Source organism: Psammomys obesus, unplaced genomic scaffold (assembly GCF_907164565.1).
Source record: "Psammomys obesus unplaced genomic scaffold, mPsaObe1.curated_primary_1811, whole genome shotgun sequence".
NCBI classification, from domain to species: Eukaryota; Metazoa; Chordata; class Mammalia; order Rodentia; family Muridae; genus Psammomys; species Psammomys obesus.
In genome coordinates, this window is record NW_026585797.1 from 2927795 (window position 1) to 2946709 (window position 18915).

The 18915-nt window shown below is 38.1% G+C and overlaps 1 protein-coding gene across 6 annotated transcripts in view; it reads left to right on the plus strand.

Annotated features, from left to right (window-relative positions):
• Positions 1–18915, plus strand: part of Epha7 (EPH receptor A7) — a 160578-nt gene that overhangs the window by 115278 nt on the left and 26385 nt on the right. For all 6 annotated transcript variants that reach the window (XM_055599358.1, XM_055599360.1, XM_055599361.1 and 3 more), the window contains exon 6: positions 16459–16583. In XM_055599358.1, coding sequence (XP_055455333.1) covers positions 16459–16583 — 125 coding nt within the window. The remainder of the gene's footprint in view (positions 1–16458; positions 16584–18915) is intronic.

The window sequence follows — 18915 nt, forward strand, 5'->3', positions numbered from 1 at the left end:
GATAGATAGATAGATAGATAGATAGATAGATAGATAGATAGATAGATGAGGAAGAAGTCTCTTAATTTCAGAACCCCTTACTTTAAAATATAGTATAAAAATTTGCTATTCCAAATAAATTCTTAATAAGTACCAACCACAGAAAATGACTTTCATTTTTCATTGATATGAACAGTTTCTAAATAAAGTATGTTTCAGTATTCCTTTGTTTGCCATCTGTGACACATTAAAACAGAAATGAAGGATGTTTTCATAAGTATTACAGAATTTCTCACAGAGTGATACCACTGGAAAATATTTATGTCTGGACAGAATGAATATATATTCACTTGAAAGAGAAATTGAGCATGCTGGTCAGTGAACTGGACAGATGAAATGAACATCTGCAGAGTAGTATTTGCAACAGCCATTATTGGGATGTTTCATGGCTATACGTATAATGTGCCATTGCAAGTTTCTGTTTTTATTTTTCTGCTAATAAGGACATAAAGATCAGATATATAATATGAATTACCTGAATGCTCATATTAGTTTCTGCTAAACCATGAATATTAAAATCTAGGATATTGTTCATCATGAGGGTCCAAGGCAACTGTTGCAGCAATGAGAGAGGCCTTAGCTGTGAGCATGTAATGACTGCATACAGCTTTCACATTCCAGGAAACAGATATTGGCAAATCTTGGGCATAGTTTGTGAGTAGTCTGCCAGTTTAAGGAAAAGGATCTCTAAAAAAGGATGTTTAACCTAAAATTAACACTAAAAGGAGAAAACAAGGAAAGATTTGTTCCTATCTACAGGAAAACCTACTGTGGTTTAAACCTACTGTAAAACTGCTCCCAAGTCCTGATTTATAAAACTTTGTGTAACATCCATGACCCATGGTTCTTATGTGTCTCAACAGTCTTAGACAGCTATGTTGGCTCTATGCAGCCATGATGTGACACTGAGGATACTGGAGGAGGTTGTCAAAGAAAATGCATCACCACCTCCGTCTTCCCTAGTGGTGGGAGACAATGCTAGCTTCCTTTCTGCCTTTTTTTTTAACACCCCTCCTGACTTTGGGGTATAGCATACTCAGCCTGATGTTAAAAATATATGGCACAGCCTGAAAATGAAAAAGTGAGCAATAAACAAATTTCCAAAGTCTGCTGGAAACATTTGCTTTTCTGTCTTAACTCTGAAGCACTCCACACTGCCTCAGCATTCTTTGTGCAAGCGGCATGTGTGTGATGGTGTCTCCTGGCAGCCATATTACAACTGCAAGAAGAATGAATGATATTGTTCTAATATTCTTCGGTTCATCAAACATATCAACCGTCAGCAGAATACAGCTTTATGTAAAAAAAGAAACAAAATCTGAAACTACAGTTTCTTTTGGTGTTCTTACAACCAAACAAATTCTACATTAGAAAATGTTGGCTTACTTTTTAAAAATTTCTTATGAATTTTTTTTGGGTAGGCATACTTTTAAAAATGTTTTAATTTACATTTCTTTTATATTTTTCTCCCTACTCCACCCCAATCCCTTCCAACACCCCAACAGCAGGTAGGTGAGGGAATGGGTTAGTGGGGGCACAGTTCTCTTAGCTGTTTCCTACTGGTTAGGGCCCTTGGGTTCCTTGGAGCCAGTCCAATCCTTGTTTCAGGAGATCCCCAACTTCTTGTCTCACAACAGCAACCAGGAGCAGTCAGGGGGAAGGAAGAACAGCCTTGTTCTTTCTCGGAGCCCCATACTCTCTGGGCTCTGGCATTTATTCTCTTTGCAGAGTCCTTAGACTCAAAATATCTGCAGCTGGCAAAGAGCTCCTCTCAGAGCCTGCATGAGGCAAATAGTTTGCTGCTGTAAAACATCTGAATCAGTCCCACATCCCACACCTGGGACCAAAACAAAACCATGTTTATATCCACAACAGAAAAAGGCACTTGAGAGGTAGATAGAAAGACAGAGAAAGAGATACAGACAGAGATATCCAGGTAATAAATATATTCCAATTCATAGTCCAATTAGAGTACACTCAAATACAACTTGCTTTATTTTGGACAATCATAAACTCAATCTTTTTTTCCACAAATCCCAGGATTATCACCACATTTCTGTGTTACAGTTCTTCACTGTCTGTGTTAATACAGTGGCATCATAGACAAGAGGGTCAAAGGACATATCCTTTAGGCCTATGGGCCATCTCCTGGTTTTCTCATAAAAGTAGAAATGAAGGTGCCATCTTTTTTTGTATTTATCTCCTCTACTTCCACCACCCCCATTTCTTTTGTGGGTGAGAGTGTGTGCCTTGCTTGTATGGCATATACAGTGATACACTTGTATGCAGAGGCCAGAGGAAGATGCCCAGTGTGCTGCTCTATCACACTCTACTTTGTGACTTTGACAGGGGGTCTTTCACTGAACCCAGAACTAAGCTGGTGTTCAGCAAGTCCCAGTAAGGCCCTGTCTCTCACCCTGACAAGCAAAAGTTTAAAGACATGTGTGAACACACCTGGCTTTCTAATCAAGCTTTTGGGGTTTGAAGCAATTTTGAAGGTCCTCAAGCAATTTTTCTTAACACTGAGATCTCTCCAAACCCATAGTTAGCTATTAAGATGGTGGTTATTTCTTTGTGGCTAAAACTAGTTTTTAATAATAGTCATTGTATACAACAGAGAGAATGGAGCAGGCCAGGTCACAGGCAGAAATTGATCTGCATAGGTTTCTTGATGGAGACACCAGACTATTGGGAGGATTTAATGTAGAGAGCATAGCGAGGAGGAGCTAGAAAGGAGGATCTACTGAGGAGGAGCATGAGAGAAGGAACCAGAGAGGGGAAACCAATGAGGAGGGTACACTTAGGGGCAGCCAGTGACATCCTAATTCCTATTTTGGTGCATCTGTATACTCTAGCATCATTGGTTTTTATTCATTGTTTCTTCCTGTTTGTTTGTTTCTTTGTCATAACTGCTACTGGTATTAAGATAAATTCATTTTCAACATGTTTTGGGTGTGCACAATATTTTAACAGTATTTATCAAAGAGTATGTGAGCTAGTCAAGAAATCAGTTGTTTGAGTTATTGTTTCTTTAGGGAAGAGACATCCAAGACAAAAACAATTAATTATGAATGAATTTTTGAAACAAAACCTATTGGAAATTGGTACCTTTCCCTAACTATACCTATTTATTGTGAGCTGTATTGTCCAGGTGCACAGAAGTCACTCCTGGGTATAAGCAGCCACTTTGGGAATCTTAATCTTAATCTCCTCTGAAACACAAATACTGTACAGACACTGGATGCCATGCCACAGTTTTGGTCTCACCTGTGCAGTGTTTACGTATGATCTTCTGGGCAGAACATGCCTTGTGACACAACAGCTTTGACATAGAAGCTACAAACCAAGTAGGGTGTGTTTACTGGTCTGTAGGAATCTTTACTTTGCACACAGTTTTCATAACAAAGTCTTAAATCCGGTGTGGTACTCAGGACTTACTATTGAACAGTATAAACTTAGTAAGTTTATATTTGTAAAAACAGATGGAGCAGTTGAAATGATAACTTTTCAACTCATCTTTTTAATTGACATAAAAATGGTGAGGCTGTTTCCAAGTTCTGGCTATTACAAATAAAGCTGCTACGAACATGGTTGAACAAATGTCCTTGTTGTGTACTTGAGCAAATTTTGGGTATATACCTAGGAGTGGTATAGCTGGGTCTTGAGGTAGCACTACTCCTAGTTGTCTGAGAAAGCGCCAGATTGACTTCCAGAGTGGTTGAACCAGTTTACATTCCCACCAGCAATGGAGGAGGGTTCCCTTTTCTCCACAACCTCTCCAGCATGTGTTGTCATTTGAGTTTTTTTCTTGGCCATTCTGATGGGTGTAAGGTGAAATCTCAGGGTCGTTTTGATTTGCATTTCCCTAATGGCTGATGAGGTTGAGCATTTCTTTAAGTGTTTCTCTGCCATTCGATGTTCCTCTTTCGAGAATTCTCTGTTTAGCTCTGTTCCCCATTTTTTAAGTGGATTACTTGGTTTGTTGCTTTTCTGCTTCTTTAGTTCTTTATATATACTTGATATTAGCCCTCTGTCAGATAAAGGGTTGGTGAAGATTCTTTCCCAATCTGTAGGCTGTCTATTTGTTTTGATGACAGTGTCTTTTGCTTTACAGAAGCTTTTCAGTTTCATGAGGTCCCATTTATTGATTGTTGCTCTTAGAGCCTGTGCTGTTGGTGTTCTGTTCAGGAAGTTGTCTCCTGTGCCAATGAGTTCTAGGCTGTTTCCCACTTTTTTTTCCAACTGATTTAGAGTATCTGGTTTTATGTTGAGGTCCTTGATCCAGATGTCCATCAACGGAGGAATGGATACAGAAATTGTGGTATTTTTACACAATGGAATACTACTCAGCAATCAAAAAGGAGGAAATCATGAAATTTGCAGGCAAGTGGTGGGATCTAGAAAAGATCATTCTGAGTGAAGTATCCCAAAAGGAGAAAGACAAAATTGGTATATACTCGCTTATATAGACCTACAAGGCATGATAAACATAATGAAATCTACACACCTAAAGAAGATAATCAAGAAAGTGGACACAGGCGAAGGTGATTAATCCTCATTTAGAAAGACAAATGGGATGTGCATTGAACTTATGACAGGAGTCTACCACAAAAGGCATCTGAAAGACTCTACCTAGCAGTGTTTCAAAGCAGACACTAAGACTCATAACCAAACCCTCGGCAGAGTGCAGGGAATCATATGAAAGAAGGGAAGTTAGTATGATATGGAAAGGATAGGAGCTCTACAAGGACCAAATATATCTGGGCACAGGGTCTTTTCTGAGACTGACACTCAACCAAGGACCATCTATGGATATAACCTAGAACTTCTGCTCAGATGTGGCCTGTGGTAGCTCAGTAACCAAGTAGTTTTCCAAAGTAAGGGGTACACGGACTATTTCTAACAGGATCTCAAGGGCAGGCTGTTTGACACACCCCCCCCAGGGAGGAGCAGTCTGTTAGGCCACAGAGGAGGACTTTGCAGCCAGCCCTGAAGATACCTGATAAAACAGGGTCAGATGAAAGGGGAGGAGGTCCTCCCCTATCAGGGGACTTGGAAAGGGGCAGGGAGGAGACCAGGGAGGGAGTGTGGGGTTGGGGAGGGAATGAGGGAGCGGGATACAGCTGGGACACAGAGTTAACAAAATGTAACTAAAAATAAAAATAAAAATAAAAATAAAAATTAAAAAAAAAGAAGTTGATTACAATCTTACTGTGAAATGATCTCAAAAAAAAAAAAAAAATGGTGAGGCTTTCTCTCCTGAGTCCCTTGCTTTCTTCTGCCTCATCCTTCTGCTCTCGATTTTTCTTCCTTCTCAATTTCTCCAGACTGAATATTAACAAAAATTCTGATGTGAAATTTATTTCAGATTAATTCTGTGGTGATATTTGAAATAAATAAGCAGAAGTGAACAATACTGAAATTTTATATTTTATTATTGGAATATAATATCATCTTTTATAATTTTTCAAACCTGCTTCTAAGTAAAAGAAAATGTTTTCAACTGAAAAATGTTACTCTGCACCTTACACCCATCAGAATAGCTCAGATCAAAAACTCAAGTGACAACACATGCTGGAGAAGATCGTTTCTAGTTCCCACTGTTTGCCTGCAAATTTCATGATTTGCTTGTTTTTAATTGCTGAGTAATATTCCATTGTGTAGATGTACCACAATTTCTATATCCATTCCTCTACTGAGGGACATCTGGGTTGTTTCCAGCTGCTCCACAAGGAGAGCAACAGAACCAAAAAATCTGGGCAAAGGGGTCATCTTTTGTGAGACTGATACTCCAAACATGAACCATGCATGGAGATAACCTAGACCCCTTGCTCAGATATAGCCCATGGCAGCTCAGTGCATTCCCTAGTAAAGGGAGCAGGGGCTGTCTCTGACATTAACTCAGTGGCATGCTTTTTGATCACCTCCCCCTAATGGGGGAGCAGCCTTACCAGGCCACAGAAGAAGACAATGTAACCAGTCCTGATGAGACCTGATAGGCTAGAGTCAGAGGGAAGGGGAGGAGGACCTTCCCTATGGTTGGACTGGGGGAGAGACAAGGGGAGAGAAGAGGAAGGGAGCATGGGATTGGGAGGGGATGAGGGAGAGAGCTACAACTAGGATACAAAGTGAATAAATTGTAATTAAAAAGAAAAGAATTTAAAAAATGTTGCTCTGGCCTGTAAGAAGTCATTATCAGAGTGTTTGTATATATGTGTAGGGTCCATTTGTATTATTAAAAGGGGCCTGGCTGAGGGCCATGGCTTTCTATAGTTAGTGATAGAATCCATTCTGTAAATATTCTGTCTATAAAGAAAGGCAAAGTTGCATAGTTGGCCCTATCAAAAAGGCAGCATATAGCTCTAGATGCACAGTAAGAAGTGAAAACAGACTTTCTGACAGACCAAGTAAAAAGAAGTTTGGAAAATGGCTCAAAAGTTTGCTGAGCACTGAAAGGTGAAATCGCTTTGGTTTTGTTCTCAACACTGTATATTGTATGGTATTTTTTTAAAAAAAGGTTGTGTATTCATTGATGGTCCTCTCCCCATTCTAGTGAAAATTAAATTATTTTTTTTTACTATGAAGTATTCACTTTTTTGACTTAAAATTTAGGTTTTAGTTTTTTATCTTTCTGTTACTCATAAAATATATCATATACTATGTAACTTGGCCATTTATTTGCTAGAACTGAATATATTATTTACCTACCTAACAAGGTCAGCCTTTGTTGAAAAGTTGTAGACTCAGAACTTAAAATGACAATGTATGTTCCTGACCAAAGGTCAAAGGGCTCATTCTCAAACCAAGCTGTGTCTCTATTTACCAATGCATTCATTTATGCATGTGAACCATACCGATGCCAGAATTAGAATTTAGAGTATCTGATGTTAGAAAAGAAGTATGCTGGAATGGGTTCCAGACATTAGTTATTTTAATACAGGAAGAACTGTTTTTTAAGCCACATGCCAGAACTTATTTTCAATATTTAATATTAATTCATACATACATTTCTATTATAATGTTTGTGAACTGTACACTATGCTTATTCCTATTTTGGATCTCAGAACGTGACGCCCAGTGTGGTTCATTTTATTGTTCAAGTTTACACAGCAAAAACGCAGTAAACTCCAATGCAGAGCGAGTAGGTTGTCTCTTAAGGTCACCCTTCTGCACTCTACACCAACATTCAAGAAACATCAGAAAAACTGAGGAGCTAAAGTACAAACTTACATAGTGTGCCTAGCAACAAAAATACTATCATAGCTGAAGTAGGGGGAAATGTTGTTTTTGACTGGTTGTTACTTGAACCTGTTGACCAGAAAAATCATGATCTTTAACCTGGATTAATATTATCTCCCTACAAGTTGTCTTGTATATACAAATATCTCTGGACATTACATATCTGATGCCACCACTCCACATAACTAATCTGGCTGCAGATTGTACCATTCAAACATAAAGTTACAATTCATAAGGCTAAAAGTAAAATATTTTGTCGTTTGCCTTTTCACTGTCCCAAAAGTTTTGCTGGCGCCTGGCTTACGTTGTATCTGTTGTTTAGTTTTACTTTCAAACTGTGTATTACTATATTCCTATTTTTACTTTTTTCTGAGTAAAGATTTTCTTAATGGGTGCTTGGATGAAGTTCAGTTGATGGAGTATTTGTTTAGCAAGTGTGTCGCCCTGGGCTCAAGCCCCACTTTATATATAAACTGGATATGCCTTTGCATACTTGTGACCTCAGGATTCAGGAAGTAGATACTGGAGAATGGGGAATTCAAGGTCATTCTCAGATACATAGGACATGTAAGACTGAACTAGGATACATAAGACCCTGACACACACACACACACACACACACACACACACACACACAAGAGCCCTGTTTTCTAGAAGGCAGGAGGTCAGACTTCATTATCCATCATCTCTGTCATCTGTAGAATTCTTTATTTACGCTATAATCACTAGTGGAAAAATTATATGCTGAAGTTCTGAATGAACATAGCTCTCATCAAAAAATCAATAGAAATGTTATGGTGATCTGCTTTCTGGGCATTTTGGTGTAACAGTGAAGGGCACTTGACCAATACTGTAGTTCTTTGAAAAGACGCTCCTACTCAAAATGTCAGTATAGAACAGATAAGTAGCTTTTCTCAGAAGAAAGTATTCAAGGAAGCTGTATAGGAAAATAAATGCTTCTTTCAACAAGAAACCTTGCTAAGAAAGAATACCAGTTAAGCAACACAGAAAAGGGGACTTAATGGCACGGTTGTTGTGTATCTGACACAAGCAGTCAGTCTGTGTCTTACAGGGCATATGCTCTAGAATTCTTTGAATAACAATGACTTTAGTCTGTTTTCTTTCATACCAGTAATTCTAAGTGAATCTTGACCCTTGTCCCATCTTGTCTCTAGGTCACCACTTTCCACCTGTAAACAGCAGACTACTCTAAAATATTTCATTCTCCTTATAAAATTTATATTAGCTAACTGGTGCTAAGGCAGCTTTATCCGTCTTAATCTATTACAGAAAGTGGTAGGAGATGCCCATGCTTATTAGTACTAACAGGGTCTAATAAACATGGCATCTCTGTATGGAACATAGCAACTGATAAAAGATACTGCAAGACTGCATGTGTTAAATGATTCACCCCCTGAAGATCTGCAGAAAGAAACATCAAGATTCAAAATCGGTCATTCAAACTTCTTTAGCTCTGTAGATTTTAGTATGTTTATCCTATATTTTATGGCTAATATCCACTTGTAAGTTAGTAAATACCACACATGTCTTTCTGGTTAGGGTTACCTCACTCAGGATGAGCTTTTTTAATTCATTCAGAAAGACAAACAGGATGGACACTGGAAGCCGTAGAAGACAGGGAACAGAATGGGAACCTACCACAGATGTCCTCTGAAAGACTCTGTCCAGTAGGAAATCGAAGCAAATGCAGAGACTCACAACTGAACTTTTGACAGAGCACAGGGAGACTTATGGAATGAGGGGCAATATAGAAGGACCTGGAGGGGCAGAAGCCACATAAGGAGACCAATAAAGCCAAAAAAAGCTGGGTCAAGAGGGAAATGCAGAGACTCATGCATCAACAAAAGACCAGGCATAGAGAGGACCGCTCAGACGTAGCTCATAGAGAGCTCAGTCTCCATGGAGGTTCCATGTGGGTAAGGGGAGAAGAGACAGTTTCTGACATGAACTCAGTTGTCTGCCCCTTAATCACTTCTCCAAGGTGGAGTGACTAGCCAGCCCACAGAGGAAAAGGATCCAGACATTCTTTATTGTTGTTATTGTTATTATTATTGGTAGTAGTAGTATTATTAATTACAGCTTATTCACTTTGTATCACCCCTGTAGCTTCCTCCCTCCACCTCTCCCAATCCCACCCTCCCTCCCCTTTCTCCACCTATCTCCCTCCCCAAGTCCACTGATGGGGAAAGTCCTCCTCCCCTTTCTTCTAATCTTAGGTATTCTAATCTATCAGGTCTCATCAGGACTGGCTACATTGTCTTCCTCTGTGGCCTGGTAAGGCTGCTCCTCCCTTAGGGGGAGGTGATCAAAGAGCAGGCCAATCAGTTCATGTCAGAGACAGTCCCTGTTCCCATTACTATGAAACCCACTTGGACACTGAACTGCCATGGTCTACATCTGTGTAGGGGTTCTAGGTTATCTCCATGCATGGTACTTGGCTGGAGTATCAGTCTCAGAAAAGACCTCTGTGCCCAGATATTTTGGTTCTGTTACTCTCCTTGTGGAGCTCCTGTCCTCTCCAGGACTTTTTCTCCCCGTTCTTTCATAAGATTCCCTGTACTCTGCTGAAAGTTGGGCTATGAGTCTCAGCATCTGCTCTTATATTCTACAGGGTCGAGCCTTTCAGAGGCCCTCTGTGGTAGGCTCCTATCCTGTTCCCTGTTTTCTCCCTCTTCTGATGTCCATCCTCTTTGTCTTTCTGAATGGGGATTGAGCACTTTAGCCAGAGTCCTCCCTCTTGATTAGTTTCTTTAGGTGTATAGATTTTAGCATGTTTATCCTATATTATATGTCTTATATCCTCTTATGAGTGAGTATATACCCTGTGTGTCTTTCTGCTTCTTGAATACCTCACTCAGGATGATCTTTTTCAGTTCCCACCATTTGCCTACAAATTGGTAGCAGCTTTATTTGTAATAGCCAGAAGCTGGAAACAACCCAGATGCCCCTCAGTTGAGGGATGGATACAGGAATTGTTGTACATCTACACAATGGAATATTACTCAACAATAAAAAAAAAAAAAAGGAAATCATGAAATTTGCAGGCAAATGGTGGGAACTGGAAAAGATCCAGGCATTCTTGATGGACCTGATAGGCTAAGGCCAGATGAGAGGAAAGGAAGAGGACTCTGCCTAGTAGTGGACTAGGGGAGAAGGATAGGGAAGGAAAAGAGATGGAGAGTGCAACTGGGAGGAGATGTAGGAAGGAGCTACTCCTGGACACCTGGTATACAAAGTGAATAAATTGTAAATAATAATAATAATAATAATAATAATAGAAAAATAATTTCCTTAGGACTAAAAAATCCATACATTTGGGGTTACTTTATCTATTTTATGAAGGATATCAAAGAAACTGTCAAGAGTGGTTACTTTAATAAAAAACAACTTCCAAAACAGAGCATACAAAGCATGTCAAGGGGAGTGTTTCATGTTTACTTTTGCACTTTTAAGGTTATATAGTGTGTATGTGCCCTTGCCATTTTAAAATAGGTAATTAAGACTCTACCCAGCACGGTATCAAAGCAGATGCTGAGACTCATAGCCAAACTTTGGGCAGAGTTCAGGGAATCTTTTGAAAGAAGGGGGAGATGAAAGACCTGGAGGGGGCAGGAGCTCCACAAGGAGAGCAACAGAACCAAGAAATCTGATCCCAAGGGTCTTTTCTGAAACTCATATTCCAGCAAAGGACCATTCATGGAGACAACGTAGAACCCCTGCAGAGATGTAGCCCATGGCAGCTCAGTGTCCAAGTGGGTGCCCTAGTAAGGAGAATAGAGGCTATCTCTAACATGAACTCAGTGTCTGGCTCTTTGATCATCTCCCCCAGAGGGGGAAGCAGCCTTATCAGACCACAGAGGAGGACAATGCAGAGAGTCCTGATGAGACCTGATAGGCTAGGGTCAGATGGAAGGGAAAAAGGACCTTCCCTATCAGTGGTCTGGGGGAGGAGCACAGGAGTAGAAGAAGGAGGGAGGGAGGGCAGGATATGGAGGGGATGAGGGAAAGTGCTACAACTGGGATACAAAGTGAATAAATTGTAATTAAAAAATAAATAACAAATAAAAATATGTAAAAAATATCTACTTGTTCTAACCTCTTCAGGTACCAACAGGTTCTACTGGGTTTTTTTGTTTTGTTTTGTTTTGTTTTGTTTTTTAAATAGCAGATAAGGTCAGTCGTTCCCCATTCCCTTTTAACTTCTTCCTCACTGGGGCAGAATCTTTTGTAAATGACTTAAAAGGAAGAAGGATATTTTGGCTCATGGTTTCGGGATTCCATCCCATCGTGATTATCCCTGTTGAATCTGGGCCTGTGAAAAGGCAAGGAATTGTAGTGGCTGGAGTATGTATGTGGCAGAGGTTTCTAACCCCATAGCAAACAGGAAGAAAAAAAATCAGAACCAGGTGTAGCCTTCAAAAGCATGTCCCCAGTGACCCTACTTCTTGCAAAGATGCCCAACTCTCTGCTTTCCACCACCTCCCGGGACAGAGATGCACATGGCGCTTTAATTATGTCTCTGCTGCCTACTATCAGGAGATGAAGTACCTGGAATCATTAGTCATGTAGGGGCCAAACTGAGAAATGAGACTTGAATGCATAGGCTTCCCTGGAGACTGCCTCTCTCTGATAGGATGTTTCATGATGTCTGTATGCCCTCACTTCTTCAAAATTACGTAGGAATAACGATATCTGCCTTGTAGTGTCATAATACAGAAAAGAGATTCAAAATGAAAACCCTAAGAATTATGTGGATGTTTGTATTACATGAGCAAAGAATTTTCCATGTTCCTAAGGGTCAAAGAAAAATCCTTTCTACATATAGAAAATGTCAAACAAATATTGGCTGACAGCAGCTAGACCAGGAAAAGAATTCCCTTATATACTGATTGAAAAGCTAGATAATTTCTCTCATAGCGCTTCCTAACCTTTCCTCACTGTCCTTTGATGCTGTTTCCTATGTCCTCTGTGAACAGGTCTATGTGAGGAGGAAGTCTCACTAAGGGAAGTTGCCTGATTTATATGTGCCAATCTTCAGAAGTTTATACCCAGAGAATTTTTTTACAGATTAAAAATGACCAGGAATTACAAATTACTAACTGATGCTTTAACAGTCCTTCAAAAAAGATCAGTGGAATTATGTGTTTGGGATCTCCGCCTACAGGAGTCTTCACAACTCACCACACTAACCCTCACACATTTTACAGAGAGGCTTTGCTGCACATCTAAACAGTAGTTAACAATTACCTAGTGATTCTAGAGAAGAAAATTTGATTCACATTGATATGTTGGCAGATCATTTCCGTAATTGTTGTATTAAAGTAGTGGAGTTCTGATCAAATGGTACAGCAGCCATGTTGTGAGTTTCGTTTTATACTATATTACCTGGCTTGAAATATGCTGGCATAGCTCTGCATGCCCTTCAGGAGTTGTCTTTCCAAGATGTTTTGGTGCTTCCTAAAGGACTGAAATTCCCATTTTTCTGCTGTCAGCCAGGGTCAGTACCTAAATCCTAAAGCCTGCATCCTTAACTTATTGTGGGCCATAGGGCCCTCCACTAATGGTGTAGTGATTCTTCTTCTGGGCTCAGATCACTCTGTCTTCCCCCAACACACATCTTTGACTCTAACTGTAGCATCTTTCCATATTAAAGTCTGTGGTTTCTCTTTTATCTGCAGTGTCCTTTCTGGTATCACCATACCCCCTACACTGTGTTTTGAAATAGTTCTTTTCTCTCCTTCATGCAGGAAATTTTCTATATCTATACACACACACACACACACACACACACACACACACACACACACACACACACAAATAGACATGCTTAACATTTTAACAAGGAAAAAAATGAAGACCTTGTTCTATAATTTAAATGTAACTTTGAAATTTAATTAGAGATTAAGACAAAAAATTCTATATGGCTGTGTAGAAGTTCAATCTCTGTAAAATTGCTTTAGCTTTATACATCAATAGTTCAGCCAGGATAGATTATAAGTCCAAAGATTGATTTTACCAGATCAAAACCAAAAATATACTTTGCTGCCTCTTATTTTAATTTCATAAATTTTATGGACTTTGTTACCATTTTGTTGAGATTTACCAATTTCATCTGTGGAAATCATGTCTTAATTTCCTAAGATCATATTCTAACCAATATTTAGTGAATATTCTAAATAAAATTAACAGTTTACTACATGGATTTTACATGGAACTTTTTATATCCTTCCATGGTTTGGAAGAACTTTTAAAAACCAAGAAAGTTGTATCTACTTCTATAGTTGATATTGTCATATTTGAATATTTCTAGAAATACCAGTGAGAAAAGTACCTATTAATCATCTGAAAGAAACTCTACTAAAAAATATGTTAATTGTCCCTGCCATGTTAATACTTTTAGCAAATATTTCCCTGTTCATATTATTGCTTACTACTTATTAGTTTCACATCAGTTCCAATCGAATTATATATTGATTTCATTTTAATAGGTGTGGACATTATAAATTAGTGGCATACCATGCAATTGGCTGTAAAGTGTTATGTAATTTAGCTTTTAGATTTCACTTCAGAAGTGAACCGTGGGTTATAAATTGTTGAGAGTTGATTCTTGGTGAAGATGCTCCACTGTGATTCATAAAGTGGATCAGATATGACAAGGTAACCAGAGAGCCCATCATGATTTAGCATCAGCACCCACCTATGCCACTCTCTCATATATATATATATATATATAACTTTCATTTTAAACTGAGCTTCTTGGAATCTGACAAGTTTAGAGATGGCTGTGTCTATAGACAGTTTACTTGGGAGATACCTGTCCTCTCTGACTTAAAATATTTAAACTCAGGGAAAATATTAGCGTTTTTTTTTTTTTTTCTGAACCAAAACTTTATATTTGAAGGAACATTCTGTCCCAGGGCTCACTATTCTCAAATATCAGTCATTGATACTTTGTCTCTGCCTTCTAAGATTGTATGACTGGATTCACTATCAGCAACAGTTTCAAAATCAAATGAGTGCACACACACAAAAATAACAGTGAGTCCCTTATAGCCATGGTTTCATCTTGCAAAAGAGGAGAAATGTGTTGTAGCATAGTGCACCATTAGAGCACTAGGATGAATTTCAAAATATTACAGATTTCAAATGTTTTTTTGGCACCCTTTCCCCTAAATCCTCAATTACCATAATTATATCTGTAAAAGTTCTTTTACAGTTTCAAATATTGAGTATAATTTTAGTATAACTTTCAAAAATCAAGTCTTGTTTTACATTAGAACTTGCTCTATGTAGCAGAAACGAAGTGAGGTGTATTTATAGCCTACGTATTCTCCATAACACTGAGAATTCAAGGCTTCCTGTCTTTTTCATGTGTTGAGACAGAAACTGAGCATAGCTTGAACAGTTATTGAAAACTACAGTATGTGATGAGTGCTATTTCAAAGCAACATGAAATCTTAAATGTGTTAAACCATGTCTTCTATTTCTTTCCAACGTGATTTCACACCACACACCTAAATTATGTGCCCTAGTGAGAGAGCAGCAGCCCTGTTGTGCTTGCTCTGTGCTGCTCTTTGCAGGGTTTCCACTTGGGCTGCCTTCTAGCCTTCAGAGTAATTGATACTCTCAAAGACTCTTAGATATAATGTCACCTTCTCATTGGTTGGGGTTCGTGCTTCCCAAGCTGTGGAGATCGTTCGCACATCTTGGTCCATGAGTTGGGATAAGCATGGTCTTTCTTCATGAGTTTAGAGATAAGTTTTCCCAGCTGCTGGGAGGCAAAAAAAAGTTGCTGAAGATGGGTTTCTTGTTGCAAATTTGCTTCATTACAAATGTTCCATATCTGCATTTGCCTGTAAACATGGTACACGGAGAACTCCACCTGAATTTTCTTCAAGAAAAAGAAAAATCCTTCCACCTAATCTGCCTAGTTCTTTATTAGCAATGTGGGCAGAAATGGCAGTCATGAATCTTCCCTGACCTTCCTTCAAAACTGCAAAACAAGAACGATGTGAAAAATGTGTTTTCCAGACACTGATGCAAGAAAGTATTAAGAAGTAGAAGAAACAAAATACAGCCAAAGGGATAAACATCAGAAATTTGCTTAAACGGCTTTGGTGCCATATAATTGCTTTTCTGTCAGCAGGATTATTAACAATTTTGGACATTGGAAAATTAAATTAACAGCCTGAAAATATTTTACAGAAGGAGATAGAGCATGATACATGAAACATAATGACCCCACTGAAACTCGGCCAAGCCAGTGCAGCTACTCACTTAGGCAGAACAGACGACTAGTTAATCATCACCAAGCAAATTGGACAGAGCAAATTAGCTTACTGAATTCCAAAGCCTTAGCTACCAGAAAGAGGATATGCCACTAATTAGAATGAAGGAACACTACGCATAATATTATCAGCATAGAAAGAAAAAGCGAGACTTTCCTTTGAACTGCCTTGACCAATGCATTCGGAGCCTGGGTTACTAAATGTGCATTACATATGCCAGGGTATACTGTGCATTACATAAACCGAGAGCAAGCCATGCTCAGCTTGTCATGGGAGATGCTTGCCCATTTTCTAGCATCTTCACCTAAGAAGTGTAAAAGTTTTCACCGAAGTTAGTTGGTTTTTGGGACTCCATACACAGGGACAGAAGCATTTATGCAGACACACACACACAAATGAAACATAAAAGCATTTTAAAGTATAAACCTGTTAAGTGAAGATTGACTTCACGAACTTTTTTCTCTACAATATTCAGATTTTTATTTCATTTGGTAAGTGTATTTCTGTTTTATGTAAAATAAATATTTGGACACAGTTTATCACTGGAAATTAATCTGAAATCATATTTTCTAGCCATAATTAGCATTCATTTGCGTAATTGTCATTCTCAGCCCCATCATTTTCATCTTGCACTAACTTGAACAATACTATCTTCTGCTGTTTGCACTTTAATTTAAATTTCTATTAAGGTTTATGAACAGTAATAAGGTCCTGTTTGAATATTCATTAGCTTTTGAATTGTGAGCTATGAAAAGGTGCATTCTTTTACCTTAATGAAACTGGCACAGCATGGGACTGATCAGTTGTGACATTTGATTTGAGGCACCCAGTGAATTTTCTCATTGTTTATTGACACATCTTGTCCAAACAGCTCCCTCGCAGGTGAGTGGAGTAATGAAGGAGAGAGTGCTGCAGCGGAGTGTGGAGCTCTCCTGGCAGGAGCCAGAGCATCCCAATGGAGTCATCACGGAATATGAAATCAAGTATTATGAGAAGGTAAGTGTGAGAGAGCGGCATTCCAAACAGTGCTGGCTCTGACACCATCCGACTGCGTTGTGGCTAGCGCTGGTCTCTACATACTATATAAGCTACTTCAGAATTTGTACTTGTGATCCACCATACTTAATAACCACCTCCACCCTCTCTGGTTCATGATTATAACCAAGGCCTCTATTCGTTAACTCTGTGTGTCACACAAGTGAGAACTTTGTATTTGTGGTATATTTCTTCAGTGTTTTTATAATAATAATTAGATATAGGATACCTAGAAACTAATCAACCCGATGCATTCTGAAAAGTGTTCCTTTCAGTCTGTTTGTTCACTTATGACACATTAATTTATGAGTTTCATAGGATCGCTGTTTCCAAATTCTGTTATATAATAGCTAATGATATTGTGCACAGCGTGTATATAATGTCCTCCAACACTAAGATTTGGATGATGTTATTTCATTCTTTTGGGCTCTCTCTTGAAGTTACAGCACACATATCAGATTATTACATTTCATGCTTCTCTTTCTATAAAAAGTACTATCTAAAACTTATGCGCTGATGCTTTCTATACTGTACATAGAATGACCAAGTATTAATAGGAAATATATGTCTACATGACTATCCATGTATTATTCAGAGAGGAAAAATCTATATACCCTATTCATAAGCAGTTATCTGAGTTTTACCACACAGAAAGACATTACTCAAATTTTAAAACACAGAATCTACCACTATTAGATATTATGATTTTAATTGTAATAAATGCTACTATATCAATTTAACTGAGTTAGTTAGGTGAATGTTCCAATATATAGAAGTACCTCACTATATAATATAATATAATATAATATAATATAATATAATATAATATAATATAATATAATATAATATAATATAATATAATATAATATAATATAATATATGTATGTGTGTGTATATATATATATATATATATATATATATATATATATATATATAATCATGTAGACATGATTATAAAGTCCTAACACTTTTGCAAAATTTGGGATTGAATGGAATTCATTAAAATGTGTACAATTCATAGCAATAGCCCTCCACACCCAGTAAGAAAAAAAGATAGTTTTTAAACTAAAGTAAGTGTCAGTGTTCACCTTTAAAATACTTTGAATTATTATTTTCATTTTGATTTGGTTTCTTGGTCTCAGCTGCATTTTTATGCCTCAGCTTTGTAACAACAACAACAACAAAATACATTTCTTGTCCCATTAAATATGTTTAAAGGGGATCATTGTTTTTAACGCTGCTTTTATTATATTTGTTTCACCGTAATCCCTAATAGTTATGGTCTCTCTAGAAATTGGCAAATTTTAGTCAATAAAGCATATTTTACAGTATAGTGTGGCATAGTGTCTCATGGGGAATCATCAATATTTTGCAAATCCTTTCTCTGAAATAGGTACATTCAAATTTCTAGGTTTTATTTGCATGAAAGAAACAATGTATTTACAGCCAGTAATGTGTAAAATAGGCAGCTATAGGAATGCAGTACTGGAACGGAGTAGGCGTGCCATGGGAAGGCACAGGATCTGTGCACTGACGCTCACCGACTATGAGTTCTCTCTAGTTCTGCTCAGATATACATCAACTGTCTATGATTACATATGTAATACTCATGATCATCTTTATATGCTGATGACTGTCATGAATCACCTGCATAAAGTTAGTTTCAGTATTTATTTCCACTTTTAGAAGTAGCAGTGTAAAGGTAAATAAACAAAAGTAATATTTTCAGATTTATGTAAATAATTTTAACACTGGTATTTACAGAAGGAATCATAAACTATCCAAAAATGTGTATTTAAAAAGTATAACTTTTTCAACTTGTCTTCATGAATAGCGTAAGAATGTCACATTAATGAAAATGAGTAATGTGCTACTTTTTAAAATATTTTTGATGAGTTTTATGTGCTTAAAGTTTCATATTTAATTATTTCTTAAGTTTATCTCACAAATGCATGGAAAATACCATAAATGTATATAAAATGCTCATACTCCAACCAAGTACCAGGCATGGAGATAACCTAGAACCCCTGCACAGATGTAGCCCATGGCAGTTTAGTGTCCAAGTGGGTTACATAGTGATAGGAAGACGGACTGTCTCTGACATGAACTGATTGGCCTGCTCTTTGATCACCTTCCCCTGAGGGGGGAGCAGCCCTACAAGGCCACAGAATATGACAATGCAGCCACTCCTGATGAGATCTGATAGAGTAAGATCAGAAGGAAAGAGAGGAGGACCTCCCCTATCAGTGGACTTGGGGAGGGGCATGGGTGAAGAAGAAGGAGGTGGTGTGGA